The sequence below is a fragment of the Rhincodon typus genome, chromosome 27 (genome assembly GCF_021869965.1).
Source record: "Rhincodon typus isolate 14 chromosome 27, sRhiTyp1.1, whole genome shotgun sequence".
NCBI lineage: Eukaryota > Metazoa > Chordata > Chondrichthyes > Orectolobiformes > Rhincodontidae > Rhincodon > Rhincodon typus.
This window is the reverse complement of record NC_063358.1, coordinates 383,980-397,708: the sequence shown is the minus strand read 5'-3', so window position 1 is coordinate 397,708 and position 13,729 is coordinate 383,980. Positions and strand designations below refer to the sequence as shown.

Here is a 13,729-nt window from a genome sequence, read left to right as displayed (position 1 = left end):
CAAAACATATCCTACCACCTACACTAGTCCCACAGCGTTAAACACTTTATACGTGCTCATCCAAGTACTTTTTACAGGTTGAAAGCTTTCCTGCCTCAACTACCCTTGTAGGCAGTGCATTCCAGATCTCACCACTCCTCTGGGTGAGAAAAATTTTCCCTCAAAACCCCCTTAAACCTCCTGCCTTTCTGTTACCTATGTAGTTGGGAGTGTGTTGCCCCTTTAAGAGAATGGGTCAGGTGACCCAGAGCAGGAGTGAGGGGAGGCAGTCTAGGACCAACTGTGGAGCTGAGAGGATGCATTTTTTAAAAATTCATTTATGGGATGGAGGTGTTACTGGCTAGGCAGCAATTGTTGCCCATCCCTAATTGTCCATATGGCAGTTAAGAGTCAACCACACTGCTGCGTCCCCTTGCTAGATTTTGGGTGAGTGGTTGTGGTGTTAGATGCGATATCACGCACACGTGCCCGCGAGAGCCCGAGCGCAAAAAAAGCTGATGACTTGAATGCACAAAGGGAGGTAAATGGGTATGATTCAATTGTCATTTCAGAGACATGGCTCCGGACATCCAAGATTAGCATGCAGGGCACAAGCAAAATGAAAAGGTAGTGAGGTAGAACTTTTAATAACAAACAAATATTAGAAAGACCAATTTTAGATCAAAAAGACAATGAAGATTAAATGACAGTCTTGGCTGGTGAGTCGACAAACTGGGGACATAATCTCAATAAAAGATGGGCCATTTAAGAGAAGCAAGAGGAATGTTTAAAATTGCTAAAGTATCATTGCAGGAAAACAGGTAGGTGATTGGTGGATATTCCTTCTGTCTTTCAAATGGCCCACTGGAAACTTAATTTTGATGCGCAGGAAGTAGGTGATCTACAAAGCAGTTAGCCTGCCACTTCAATGCACCACCAAGTTCCAGAATCACATTTCTATCTTGGGCCTGCTGCAAACTCCAGGTAGGCTCAGTGTAAGCTGGAAGAGCAGTATCTCATTTTCCACCTTGGAACTCTGCAGCCTGCAGGACTTATATAGAGTTCAATAATTTTACAGCATGAACACCTCCTTGCATGTGCTTTACCCACCCTCATGTCCAGCCTTGACAAACTGCTTTCAGCACCACCAGCCCATTTTCATGTATTCATTGGCCCCCATTATCAGCTTTTCTTCTTCCCTGGCTTACTATCAACAATAGTAACAATAGGGGAGGCAATGGTGGTATTATCGCTGGACTGTTAATCCAGAGACCCAGATAACATTCTGGGGACCAGGGTTCAAATCCCACCACAACAGCTGGTGGAATTTGAATTCAATAAAAAAAAAATCTGCAGTTAAGAATCTAATGATGACCATTAAGACCATTGCCGATTGTTGGAAAAACCCATCTGGTTCATTAACATCCTTTAGGGAAGGAAACTGCCATCCTTACCTGGTCTGGCCTACTGTGGGTCTGGAGTCACATGTAATGTGGTTGACTCTTAACTGGCCTCTGGGCCATTAGGAATGGGCAATAAATGCTGCCTAGCCAGTGATGCCCTCATCCTGTTAATGAATATAAAAAACCCCTATGTTGGCCCGACTGACTCACTTTCTCTGAGCTCTGTTTCCGCTCATCCGTTCACCAGCTACCCCCTTATGTGAAGTGATGCACTTTGGAAGAAGAGGAAACAAGACAAGGGAATACTCAACAAATAACTAGACACTAGGAAGCTCAGAGTAACAGAGGGATCTCAGGGTGCAGGTTTGCAGGTCCTTGAAGGTGGCAAAACAAGTTAGTAGGTCGTTAACAAGGCTACGTGATGCTTTCCTTTATCAGTCTTGGCATAGGTAATAAGAGCAAGGAAGGCATGGTAGAGATAGTAGGAACTGCAGATGCTGGAGAATCCGAGACAACAAGGTGCAGAGCTGGATGAACACAGCAGGCTAAGCAGCATCATAGGAGCAGAAAGGCTGACGTTTCGGGCCTAGACCCTTCATCAGAAATGGGGGAGGGGAAGGGGGTTCTGAAATAAATAGGGAGAGAGGGGGAGGTGGATAGAAGATGGATAGAGGAGAGGATAGGTGGAGAGGAAACAAACAGGTCGAAGAGGCGGGGATGGAGCCAGTAAAAGGTGAGAGTGTAGGTGGGGATTTCACAAGCTTCAAAATCTCCCCTCCTCCTACCGCATCCCAAAACAAGTCCAGCTCGTCCCCGCCTCCCTAACCTGTTCTTCCTCCCACCTATCCCCTCCTCCCACCTCAAGCCGCACCCCCATCTCCTACCTACTAACCTCATCCCGCCCCCTTGACCTGTCCGTCCTCCCTGGACTGACCTATCCCCTCCCTAACTCCCCACCTACACTCACCTTTACTGGCTCCATCCCCGCCTCTTCGACCTGTTTGTTTCCTCTCCTCTATCCGCCTCCCCCTCTCTCCCTATTTATTTCAGAACCCCCTTCCCCGCCCCCATTTCTGATGAAGGGTCTAGGCCCGAAACGTCAGCCTTTCTGTTCCTATGATGCTGCTTAGCCTGCTGTGTTCGTCCAGCTCTGCACCCTGTTGTCAAGGCATGGTAGAGTTGTTCAGAACTTTGGTTAGGCCACAGCTGGAGTACTATGTGCAGCTCTGGTCACTTCATATAAGGAGGATGTGAATGTACTGGAGAGGGGTGCAAAGGAGATTCACCTGGGTGTTGCCTGTAATGGGGTATTTCAGCTATGAAGACAGGCTGGATAAGCTCAGGTTGTTTTCTTTCAAACAGAGAAGGAGGTTGGCAGATCTAATAGAAGTGTATAAGATTATGAGGGGCATGGTCAAGGTGAATAGAAAGTTGTTGTTACCCTTAGTTGAAGGGTCAATAAGGGGACATAATTTTCAAGTGAAACTGCACTGCCTCAGGTAAACCCCAACCTTTAAAAAAGTACTTGGATGAGCCCTTGAAGTATTATTTAACATTCAGGGTCAAGTCTGAGGGCATAAAAGTGGGACTAATGTAGGCAAAAGTAAATTTTTGGCAGTACAGACTTGATAGGCCACAGCTTCTGTACAGCATGATTCTAAGAAGTAGTTATACAGCTTGAGTGGAATCTCTGTTTCAAACTGGGAGGGCAATACAAGCAGACCTTTATGAACTACTACAGCCAGGACAGAGGATTGGACTTACATTATTGCTGTCATTCAACACCACGTTCTTGTCATCTAGTCAACCGACTCAACCAACCCCCATCTTGCAAATCAAAAATAAAACACTGGATGCTGTAAAACTGAAATAAAAGAAAATATGCTGGAACAACTCCAGCAACATCTGTACAGAGAAACAAAGATAGTGTTTCAGATCAATGACATGTTTTCGGAATCAAAGGGGGAAGATGGAAAACAAAGGGGAAAGTCTGTCATAAGATGGCAACCGGAGGTTAAATAACCAAAGTCAAAGTCAATGTCAATCAACAGCCAAAAAATGAACAAAATGAATAACTAAAAAGCATCTGTCTACCTGGTGTGAATTGCTAAACAACTTAACAATTGAAAAAATGGAGGGATTTTCAAAAAAGGCAAAGACCAACCTATCAAAACCAACAGTAGAAAAAAGTGTAGATGATGTATGGCAACAACTCACCAATAGCACCTTCCAAACAACCTATACTAGTTAAGAGGAAAAAGCGCAGTAGCTCTAGAGTTCCCTGTAAGCAAATACCATCCTGAACTGCAACCATATTTCAGTTCCTTCTGCCACTGGATTAATACTGTGGCCCTTCCTCCCCAGTATTACTGAGTGTACCTACACAAGGATTGCACAGTTCTTTGGGGGATGGTATTTATGGATGGGCAATCCATTCCAGGAACAAATTTAAAAAGTGAAGAAAAAGGTAGCTGAGATAGCTAACAAGATAATGGGACCAGGTTTGTATCACATGATATGGCAGAAATTACTTCATTTCTGCACAGCACTTGGTTACAATTATCTCATCAGGCCACGATAAACAAGTAAGCGATGAGAGAATAAGGTTACATGTTCATAAAGATCAAACTTTTTCAAAATAATTTGTTGGAATCAAGAGCAAACATCATATTGTTACATTTCTACTGTGAAGAAAATTGGAATAGAACCATTAGATATAGGGAACAGGAGTAGGTAGCTCAGCCCCTCATGCCCGCTCCACCAGTCAATACAATCATGGCTGATCCAAAACTTCTCACATGCACTTTCCCACCCTTTCAGCTTCCCCCCCCACCACCCAACCCCCGTAACCCTCGATTCCCTTACCTATCAAGAATATATCTCAGCCTTAAATATACACAAGGATTGTGTCCCCAAAGCTCTTTCTACCAAGGAGTTCCAAATATTCTCAACCCTTTAAGAAAGGCTTCTCATCTCAGTCTTAAATTGGTATCCCTTAATTCTGAGACTATGGTCTCTGATCCTAGACTTTCCCATGAGGGGAAGCATCCTCTCAGCATTTACCCTGTTAAGCCTATTAAGAATCCTGTATGTTTCAATGAGATCACCTCAATTCTTGTAAACGCCAATGAGTACAGTCCCAACCTATTTAACTTTTGCTTATAGGACACTCCCTCCACACCCTACTGAACCTCCTCTGAACTGTCTCCAGTGAAAGAATATCTTTTCTTAAATAAGGGGACCAAAACTGATCAAAAATATTCCAGATGGGATCTCACCAGCATCTTCTACAGTTACAAGACTTCCTTTCTCTTATACTCTAACCTACTTGAAATAAGGGCCAACATTCCATCCTGATGATCTGCTACACCTGCGTGCTAGCTTTGAGATTCATTCATAAGTGTCCCCAAGTCCGTGTTGTAGCTTTCTGCAGTTTTTTCTCCATTTAAATTTTATTATTTTTTGTTCTCCCTTCCAAAACGAACAACCACGCTTCTTTCCCCTTCCCCTCCCCAACATTATTTGTCATTTGACAACTTTTTGCCCAATTATCATCAATATCTCTGAAAAGGGTTATATCTTTGTCGCAACCTGCCTTTCATCTATTAACTAAATATAGAAATTTTCCATCTGACCTATGCTTAGACTATGCAGTGGATCAATGAGTGGTTAAACACTAGATTGTCAACCCTATTTAGTCAGATTCAAATTCTGTTAATCTATCTCCTAGCTCCACTGATCTCTACCACCTCTCTCCCAATTTCACTTTAGTTGTTTACAAACCTGAAAGATTAACCTTACTTTCTTCTCCTGTGGAGGGTGCTTTACCTGACTGTTCTGAGCATTTGTTGCTTTCATCTCAGATTTGCACCATTTTGCCTTTTGTTACCTTGAAAGCTTTTAGATAAGCAAGAAAAATTCACCAACTTACATCATTAGCTTCTGATCATCCGCCACTGAACCAAACAGAGACTCATGCAGCAAGTGCCATGACACATCTTCTACTACTGCTGTATGACCAGTAAAGATAGTTTTTGCATCAACTACTTTTCCTTCTTTAGGTACAGCACTAATATCCCATAAGCAGATAGTCTGGGGAAAAACAAAAACAAAAACAGTTACAGGTCATGTTTATAATGCGCATGTTGACTTATACTTAGGTCAGTATTGATTTCTTCTAGCTGATATGCCAACTTATCTCATCAGTAACTTTACATCAATATTTTATTTACTTGCAGCACATGAACCCAAAAAAAAAAGCCAAAAGTAAACTAATAATTACAAAAGCAGGAACTTCATTGAGTAAGACGCACACCTCTTTAAAATATAGAAATATCTCAAATACCTTGATCAAATTGCAGTCTGCTCTTTTTTTTTGAACAAAGGACATTAATTCAGAATCAGTGTGCATGCAATTTTGATATTTTACTCTTCGAAAACAAAACAAAAATACCACTTTCATGAAAGACTATGCTTATAGCTAAATGAAATTACAGAATTCAAATCCAACCAACTAAAACATGAATGTTTAAACACATATCCAGTTGCCAACATTCAGATTCGTTTTTCATAATTAAAAACACACTGCTTTTATAACAAATGTAAAATGGCCATCCTTTAAGTGCATAACAATACTGCCCTTACTATTCAAGGCACATTTTGTTTTCTGTAATCCACAACACAAAAAAGTGACAAGACAATGCTCACATGATCATCTGAAGCACTAAGTAAATGGCCACTGAGATTCGGATTCCATGAGAGCCCATAGCCTTCTTTCTGGTGCCCACGTAACCGAAGATCTGGATTGCACTCACCAGAGGGATCTGCGTAGTTGTAAAGCAGTCATTTTTCCACTTTACATCAAAATAAATAAATCATGCAAATATTTTACAAAACATACCACACCTGATGGATAAGTCAATAAGCTGATAATTGACTGGCTTGTTGAAAACTTTACTAATTAAATTTAAATAGTTGTAAGATGTTAACAGGGAGTAGAGCAAATTGGAATTTTTAATTATAGTTTCAAAGTTTAATTTTCTTCAATTATTGTCATTGTTTGGAAAAATTCAAGGTTTAAGTAGAAACCTCAGCAAAGCAACCTTTTAATTTCACAGTATGTGGGCAGCCCTGAAGAATGGCCTAGCAAGCCACTCAGTTGAATCAAACTGCTAAAATATCTCAAAGGAACGGACGCAGACAAACCACCTGGCATGGACCTCGGCACTCTCTGCAGTCCTCCTTACTAACATCTGGACACTAAGGCTGTCTCAGACTTTAAGAGTGAGCCTGAATAGTCATGTTCACAAAATCATACCTCTATCAAATATCCCAGACACCTCCATCACCATGCCGTCCCTTCAGTAGAACAGACCCAGATGCGATGGCACAGTGTATACAGTTGGCAAGGAGTTGCCCTGGGAGTCATCAACATGGACTCCAGACCCCACAAACTGTCATGACATCAGGTCAAAACATAAAATCTGATCACCACATGCCATAACCCCCCTCCTGTTCAACTGATGTATCCTCCATGTTGAACATGTCTTGGAGGAATCACAGAGGGTGGCAAGTGCACAGAATGAACTCCCGAGTACTTCAATGGCTCGTGGTAAGAGTGGCTTGGTACCACGACTACAAACCTAGTGGAGTACAAAACAACATAGGCTTGACTGGGACTGCAACAGGTAGTGAGGAAACCAACAAGGAGGAAAAATATACTTGACCTCATCCTCAATAAACTGCCTACTGTAGATCTATCAGTCCATGACAGCAGAGTCATCATGGAGGCGAAATTCCACCTTCATACCGAGGATACCCTCCACGTTGCGTGGTGCTGCCACTGTGGTAAATGGAATGGACTTCAAACAGATCTAGCAACTCAAGTCTGAGGAGCTGTGGGCCATCAGCAGCAACAGAATCGTACTCCAACACAATCTACAATCTCATGGTCTGGCTTATCCCCCACTCTACCATTACCACAAAACAAGGGATATAACCTGTTCAAGGAGGAGGCAGGAATATCAGGAACAGCATCAAGCAAACCTAAAAATTCAGTGTCAATATGGTGAAGCCATAACATAGAACTATTTACACGTCAAACAGAATAAGCAGCAAGTGACAGAGCTAAATGATTCCGTGACGGATCAGATCCAAGTCCCACAGTCTTGACACATCAAGTCCTGGATGATGGTGGGTAATTGAACAAATCACTAGAGGAGAAAACTTCACAAATATCCCTACCTTCATTACTTGGGGAGCCCAACACCGTAGTGCAAAAGACAAGGTTGGAGCATTTGCAACAAATTTTCAACCGGAAATGCCAAGTTTCCACTTCATCGTCCCCTGCAAATGCCGTCTTCAGCCCATTCAATTCAGTCCACATGATATCAAAACAGGGCTGAAGGCACTGGATGCTGCAAAGGTTATGGGTCCTGACCATATTCCAATAACAATACTGGAGACTTGTGCTTCAACACTGGCATCTACCTGACAATGTGGAAAATTTCCCAGGTTGTTTCATGTACACAAAAAGAAAAGCAAAACCAACCTAACCAATTACTGCCCCATCAGTCTACTCTTGATCATAAGTATAGGTGATGAAAGGGGGTCATTAGTTTATCAAGCAGGGTTTGCTTAGCAACAACCTGCTCACTAAGGTTCAGTATGGCTTCCCCCAGGACAACACAGCTCCTGACTTCATTACATCTTTAATTCAAGGGTGGACAAAAGAGCTGAACAGGTCAGATTTTTTGTTTTTGAGAGACTCTTCCGTCCATCATATACAAGCCAGTCATCAAACATCCATTTATTCTAATCACATTTTCTAACCCTTGACACACACCCATGTAATATACTATGGTGTTTCAAGTGTACTTTTAAATACTTATTATATGTATGAAGGTTTCTACTTCTACCACCCTTTTAGAGATCTAGATACTTTCAACCCACAAGGTGAAAATATAATTCCTCAATTCTCTTCTAGATCTCCTGTTCCTTGTTTTACAACTGTGCCACCTGGTTATTCATCCCTCTACTAAGAGGGAAGGATGCTATCTACTCTGTCTATGCCCCTCAGAACTTTGTACACCTCAATCAGATCCCTCCCCCTCAGCCTTCTCTGCTCTAAGAGAAACAACTACAGGCTCTTCATAGCTGAATCGCTCCAGCCTCGGCAGCATCCTGGTTAAACTCCTCCGCAACACTGTCCAGCACAATCACATCTTTCCTATTGTGTGGCAACCAGAACTGCACACAATACTCCAGTTGTCACCTAAATAATGTTATATACAGCTGTATCATAACCTCCTTGCTAATGTATTCAATATTTTGACTAATAGGGCCAAGTTCATGATTTTAAAAATTGAACTTAAAAATGTTGAGGCTATAAAGTGCTGAGTTGTAAAAATGGATTGCTGCTCTTTCAGCTTGACTTGGGCTATACTGGAACATTATAGATGACCAGAGACGGAGATATAACCATGAGAGCATTGTGTATTGAAATTCATTCGGCCTCTGCAACGTAAAACGTGGTTACAAGATGACAAGATCACCATCCTCATTAGCACATTTAAAAAATGTCAGGCTGAGACCCGAATGAACAGACCGCAGCAAGGTGAAATGGAGATAGTTTGGTGGGGGGTGGTGTGGGGGGGGACACAAATCAAGACAATTCGAGAAATCACCAACAATAGTTGCAAGGGTTTGGTCGGGGGTCGGGGGGGGGGGGGGGGGGGGGGGTGGTGGATGCAAACAAGACTTCAGCATACTAGTGGAAGAGATGATGATTTACAGATGAGTGCTACAGATGGAAAAGCCATTCAAGCCAACAGAATGTGTCAACATTGTGAAATAAAAAAATGTTCTGCAAAAAGGATGAATTAGTTTTACTTCAAAAGTAAATAATTTCCTTCTGGATAAAAAAGGTGTTTAGTCAAAAAGGCTAAGCCTGGAAGTTAGATCCTAGATGTGGCAGATCCCAATTATAAAGGAGCCTGTAAAAACGGTTCCTGTTATTCAATTCAAAAATCAGAAACCGTTTGTTACTAAACCATTCCTATTCAGAAACTGGTGCTCTGGTGCAGAGTCAAAACATTAGTGCAGGGAGGGAGGGAGGCACAGTTTTTCCCATTTCTGTATACATCTTCAGCCTCAAAAAGATGAGAAGTTGAAAAGCTGAATGAAAGGGGAAGACTTATGAAAACATTCAAGAGCAGACCAGCTGACAGTACAAGACAAGTGGTGACCTTGGCAGAGCAGACCAGACGAGTATTTCTACCGTCCTGTATTTTCAAATAAAAAATTAGTTTAAAATTTTAGCTTACAAGATTATGACAAGTCTTTAGGTCAAGGTAAACAAAAGAAACTAACGCAGCTGTTTGTGGAACTATCCACAACAGAAAACAGATTTAAGATTCACAAAGAAAGATGAGTGAAAACAGAAAAATCTTTTTCTTTTAAATGCAGTAAATGTTAATGAACTGGAACACACTACCCATGAGTAATGGAAGCAGAAACAATGATTTGAAATAAAGAAACTTGCAGGGCTGTGGGTATGGAGCAGAATGGACAGACCAGAATGATCTTTAGGGTGCAAGCCATGAGTGGCTGAATGACCTACTTCTGTGCCATAAAATGACTGACTATAAACAATGGCAAAGGTGTTCCATTATACTTGCAAATGAAAAAAAAAGAAAATTTTCAAGCATTTTCAAGACAATGAGAATTTTTATTAAGATTTAACTTTAGTCCTCAAAAGCATTTTGAGTCAGTTGTTTCATATTTTAAGATTATTCATTTGACTCCTTACAAGGGATAGGAGACGAGGCAGTTAGGACTGTCAAGGGTCACCACGCCAGTTCTACTTACAAAAATCTGGAGAACACCATCTGTTAAGAAGCAAAATAATTTCTGCTTCATGGATGAAATGTTGTTATTCTAGGAGATTAGGGTAATTGATGCTCTTCTACAAGGATGGTACTTGCAAAACAAAGTTTACAGAACTTAAATAATAATCATCTTGATTTTCCCATTATTTCTAAAGGACCATGTCCTGATCTCCTGATTCAACATTAACACTGCTTACCTGGTTTGGAAGGGTGTTTCGTATAGTCAAAGACCAACACATCACTGGATGGAGTCTTGGTAGCAATAATACAAGGATTCTGAGGCATGTACCGAGCACGATTTACTTCCCCTTCATGATTTATTTTTATTTCAATCTCTATTTTTCCACTAACAGAACCAAATCCACCAAATTCTGCAACAGAAGCAACAAACATAAATAATGTTTCACGGTTCACTAATAAACTAAGCCAACAGTCAGTAAATCAAAAGGTAAAGGTCATCTTGTATTTATTTCCACCTTTTGAATATCTTAACTCAATGAGGAATGATATCACTTACACAAAAACAGCTTATACAAATCACACTAGTTCTTCAGGGATTTCAACAATATTCATATACTAAGACTACAAGGTTTCAAAAATATCTTGAAACAGCGAGGCAAGGGGAAGGGTCTGATGGACTCAAGTTAGCATATCATAAAATGCCCTGTTTGCAAATTGTTCCTTTTACCCACCCGAACATTCTAAAGCACATGGCATTGAGATGCCTCTCCAATATCAAGTAATGCTAGTCTCAGGTTTTCTTTTACAAATACCAAATGAAATGTGCATACTAACCCCCAAAATTCGCACATAAAATTGTGCATCTGTAATGTTGTCATCCTCTCACTAAGTGTCCAAATCCTCCTCAAAAATAGTTTTACATTTTCCTCACAACTAACATTCCTGCTTAGCTTTGTACCAATTGCAAACTTGGAAATATTACATTTGGTCCCCACATGCAAATCATTCAATATATACTGTGAACAGCTGTACAGATCCCAGAATGGTCACCATACAGCCACGTTTCTGTAATGGCAATTAGACCATACACATTTTACTTCTGTTTGTGCCTTTAAATTATCTACTTCTTGTAAATGTTACGTCCATTCAGGTAGACTGCCTTTATGCCCAGCTTTGTTTCTCCTGTTTTCTATTCTCCCAAACAATTATTCTACTGCTACCAAATTTACTTTGCCTCTCAGCTTGGGGATGGGAATCTATCTTAAACCAATAGCAACACTGGCAAACCTCCCGGGTAAAATCAGTCCCTAGCCTGTTAAGATGAAACTTATCCAGCTTGTACAGGTCCCACCTGCACTAGTACTGGTCCCAATTCCTCAAATCTGATGCACCGTCTCCCACAATTCTCTAGCCATGTGTTCAATTGATCAATGCTCCTGTTTTTACGCCCATTAACACATGGCACTGGGAGTAATCCTAAGATTGTAGTTCCGGTTGTTTTGCTTTGCTTTTTAATTTCTTAATTCCTCCAAGATCTGCTTTCAGGACCTCAGACCTTCCTACTCCTCTACCTGACCCCAGCACCCTATATAGATCCTCTTCAAACTCATGCCTCCATGCATGACATGCTGTTTCATTACCCTCCATATGACTCACCCAGTTCCATCATGACCTCATACTCAGGCCAAGATAAAATAAAGTTCTAGTATCTACTGCAGATTATTTTTTTAAAAAAGCATTAAGAACTCATTCACTAGACAAAAGTGAGTATTCTACATTCATGTTTTAACGCTTTATAAAAGTGAGTGTCTGTATTCACAGACCCACTTTGAAGACTTCATTAGCACTTAAGAGCTGCCATACTGAATTGACAGGTGCCTTGTGATAAAGATAGGTTGTAAAATCATGCAACACAAATAATAATCATGTTTGTCAACAGACAGTGAATCAACATGCCTTTTAAAAACATGGCAGTATTTTAAAAAAAATTAAACGTCAAGCAATTTGAATGCTTTGACAGTTCCAATGAGATTATTTACTTTTTAAATACGTCCTTACCTGCTCAGAGTGTTGTAATTTGCCAAAAGGGTACCACACCTCAAAATAAAATGTAGCAACTACAGAACTTCTACTGAAATGTTTAGAAGCTCACAAGTAATGTTTTAGACACCAGTGAGAAAAATTAGATGCTTTAAGTCAGCTGCACTTTAACATGTGGTCACCTCAATCAACAATAAATTCAAAGTCATGAACTGCCATGCTATTTTGTTCAACTATCCACACATTCCACAACACTTTAAACCCCTTTTATGCGCAAAAACCTCTTACCTCCCTTTTCACTATCGTAATGTGAAGCATCAAACTGTGCATCATCATTTGGTAGCTGAACACTGGCTATGACCAAATGGTTTTGCTCATCAGATGTATGGGTTCCCAGCACGAGCCTGTGAACACTGTAGTCCTTTCCCTCAGGTCTGCAGATCATTAAATATGGTGTTACTAAATTATTCAGTCATACATTTTTGCCTGCAAAAATAACATTAATAAAGGCATTGCAAACAGACGTGTGCTACCCTTGTTCCTTTTAAAAAGGTCGAAGGGATACGAATCTTATTCAGTGTACAGAACAAAACGCCTTGAAAACATCAAAAATTGCATTCGCTGCAATGAAGAGCTGATGCTAGAAAATAGGTCTGGTTCAAGGTACAACAAAGTCTTTTTTAGCATTGTTAACTACTTCCTGTAAAACCATTTACGTGAAAATGTTTGAAGCTCAAAAACATCCTCTAAACATTGCCTGCTCCCCACTTTTCCACAGACCCAGCTCTCAAACACAACATGGGAACATCCAGGCATATAATAATGTTAATATGAAACAGCAACATTGCAAAAAGTGTACGCACAGTTCGAATTGGACAGTAATGTTAATGTGAAACAAAGTTGCATGGGACAATGTTAAGCAAAGTTTTTCCTGTGTGACAGTACTTCGATTCATCTGTGAAGGTCAAAAGAAAACTTACATTCCAAATTTTGCTCTTTCTAGGTGACATGTGATACTAATACCACTCCCAACTACTCAACCTCAGAAAAAGAGATCATAAATCCAAAAGACAAATTTGAAGCATATAATGTAGAATATTGCAAAGGCTGGAAATATGGACTTAGTTGTGATAGCCTAGTACACAGATAAACAATATTGCGCACGTTGATTAACTGGATCTCAGGAAGACCCTTCATACTGTTGCACAGCATAGTCTTCTATACAGGCAAATGAATCAATTTTCCATCACAAAATTAACTACAGTTCCAGAGAGATTTATGATTCATAGCATAGTCAAACATTATGGAAAACAAGCAAGAAAGTGAAAGTGTAGCCAGGATCACATGAGAAATTATGTTATTGCGTGACAAAGCATGTTCAAGAGGTCATATGGCCTACTCCTGCTATTTCTATTGTGCCTATTAAAAGAAAGCGAAACAGAATATCAGGATGCATAG

General features: G+C 40.6%; 1 protein-coding gene across 5 annotated transcripts in view; it reads right to left on the bottom strand.

The window, feature by feature from the left end:
* The window catches only part of LOC109920441 (histone-binding protein RBBP4), a 38,852-nt gene that overhangs the window by 20,998 nt on the left and 4,125 nt on the right, over positions 1–13,729 (bottom strand). For all 5 annotated transcript variants that reach the window (XM_048612991.1, XM_020520470.2, XM_020520471.2 and 2 more), the window contains 4 exons: positions 12,560–12,705; positions 10,468–10,641; positions 6,090–6,205; positions 5,314–5,474 (listed from right to left, as the gene is read on the bottom strand). In XM_048612991.1, the coding sequence (XP_048468948.1) occupies positions 5,314–5,474; positions 6,090–6,205; positions 10,468–10,641; positions 12,560–12,705 (597 nt within the window). The remainder of the gene's footprint in view (positions 1–5,313; positions 5,475–6,089; positions 6,206–10,467; positions 10,642–12,559; positions 12,706–13,729) is intronic.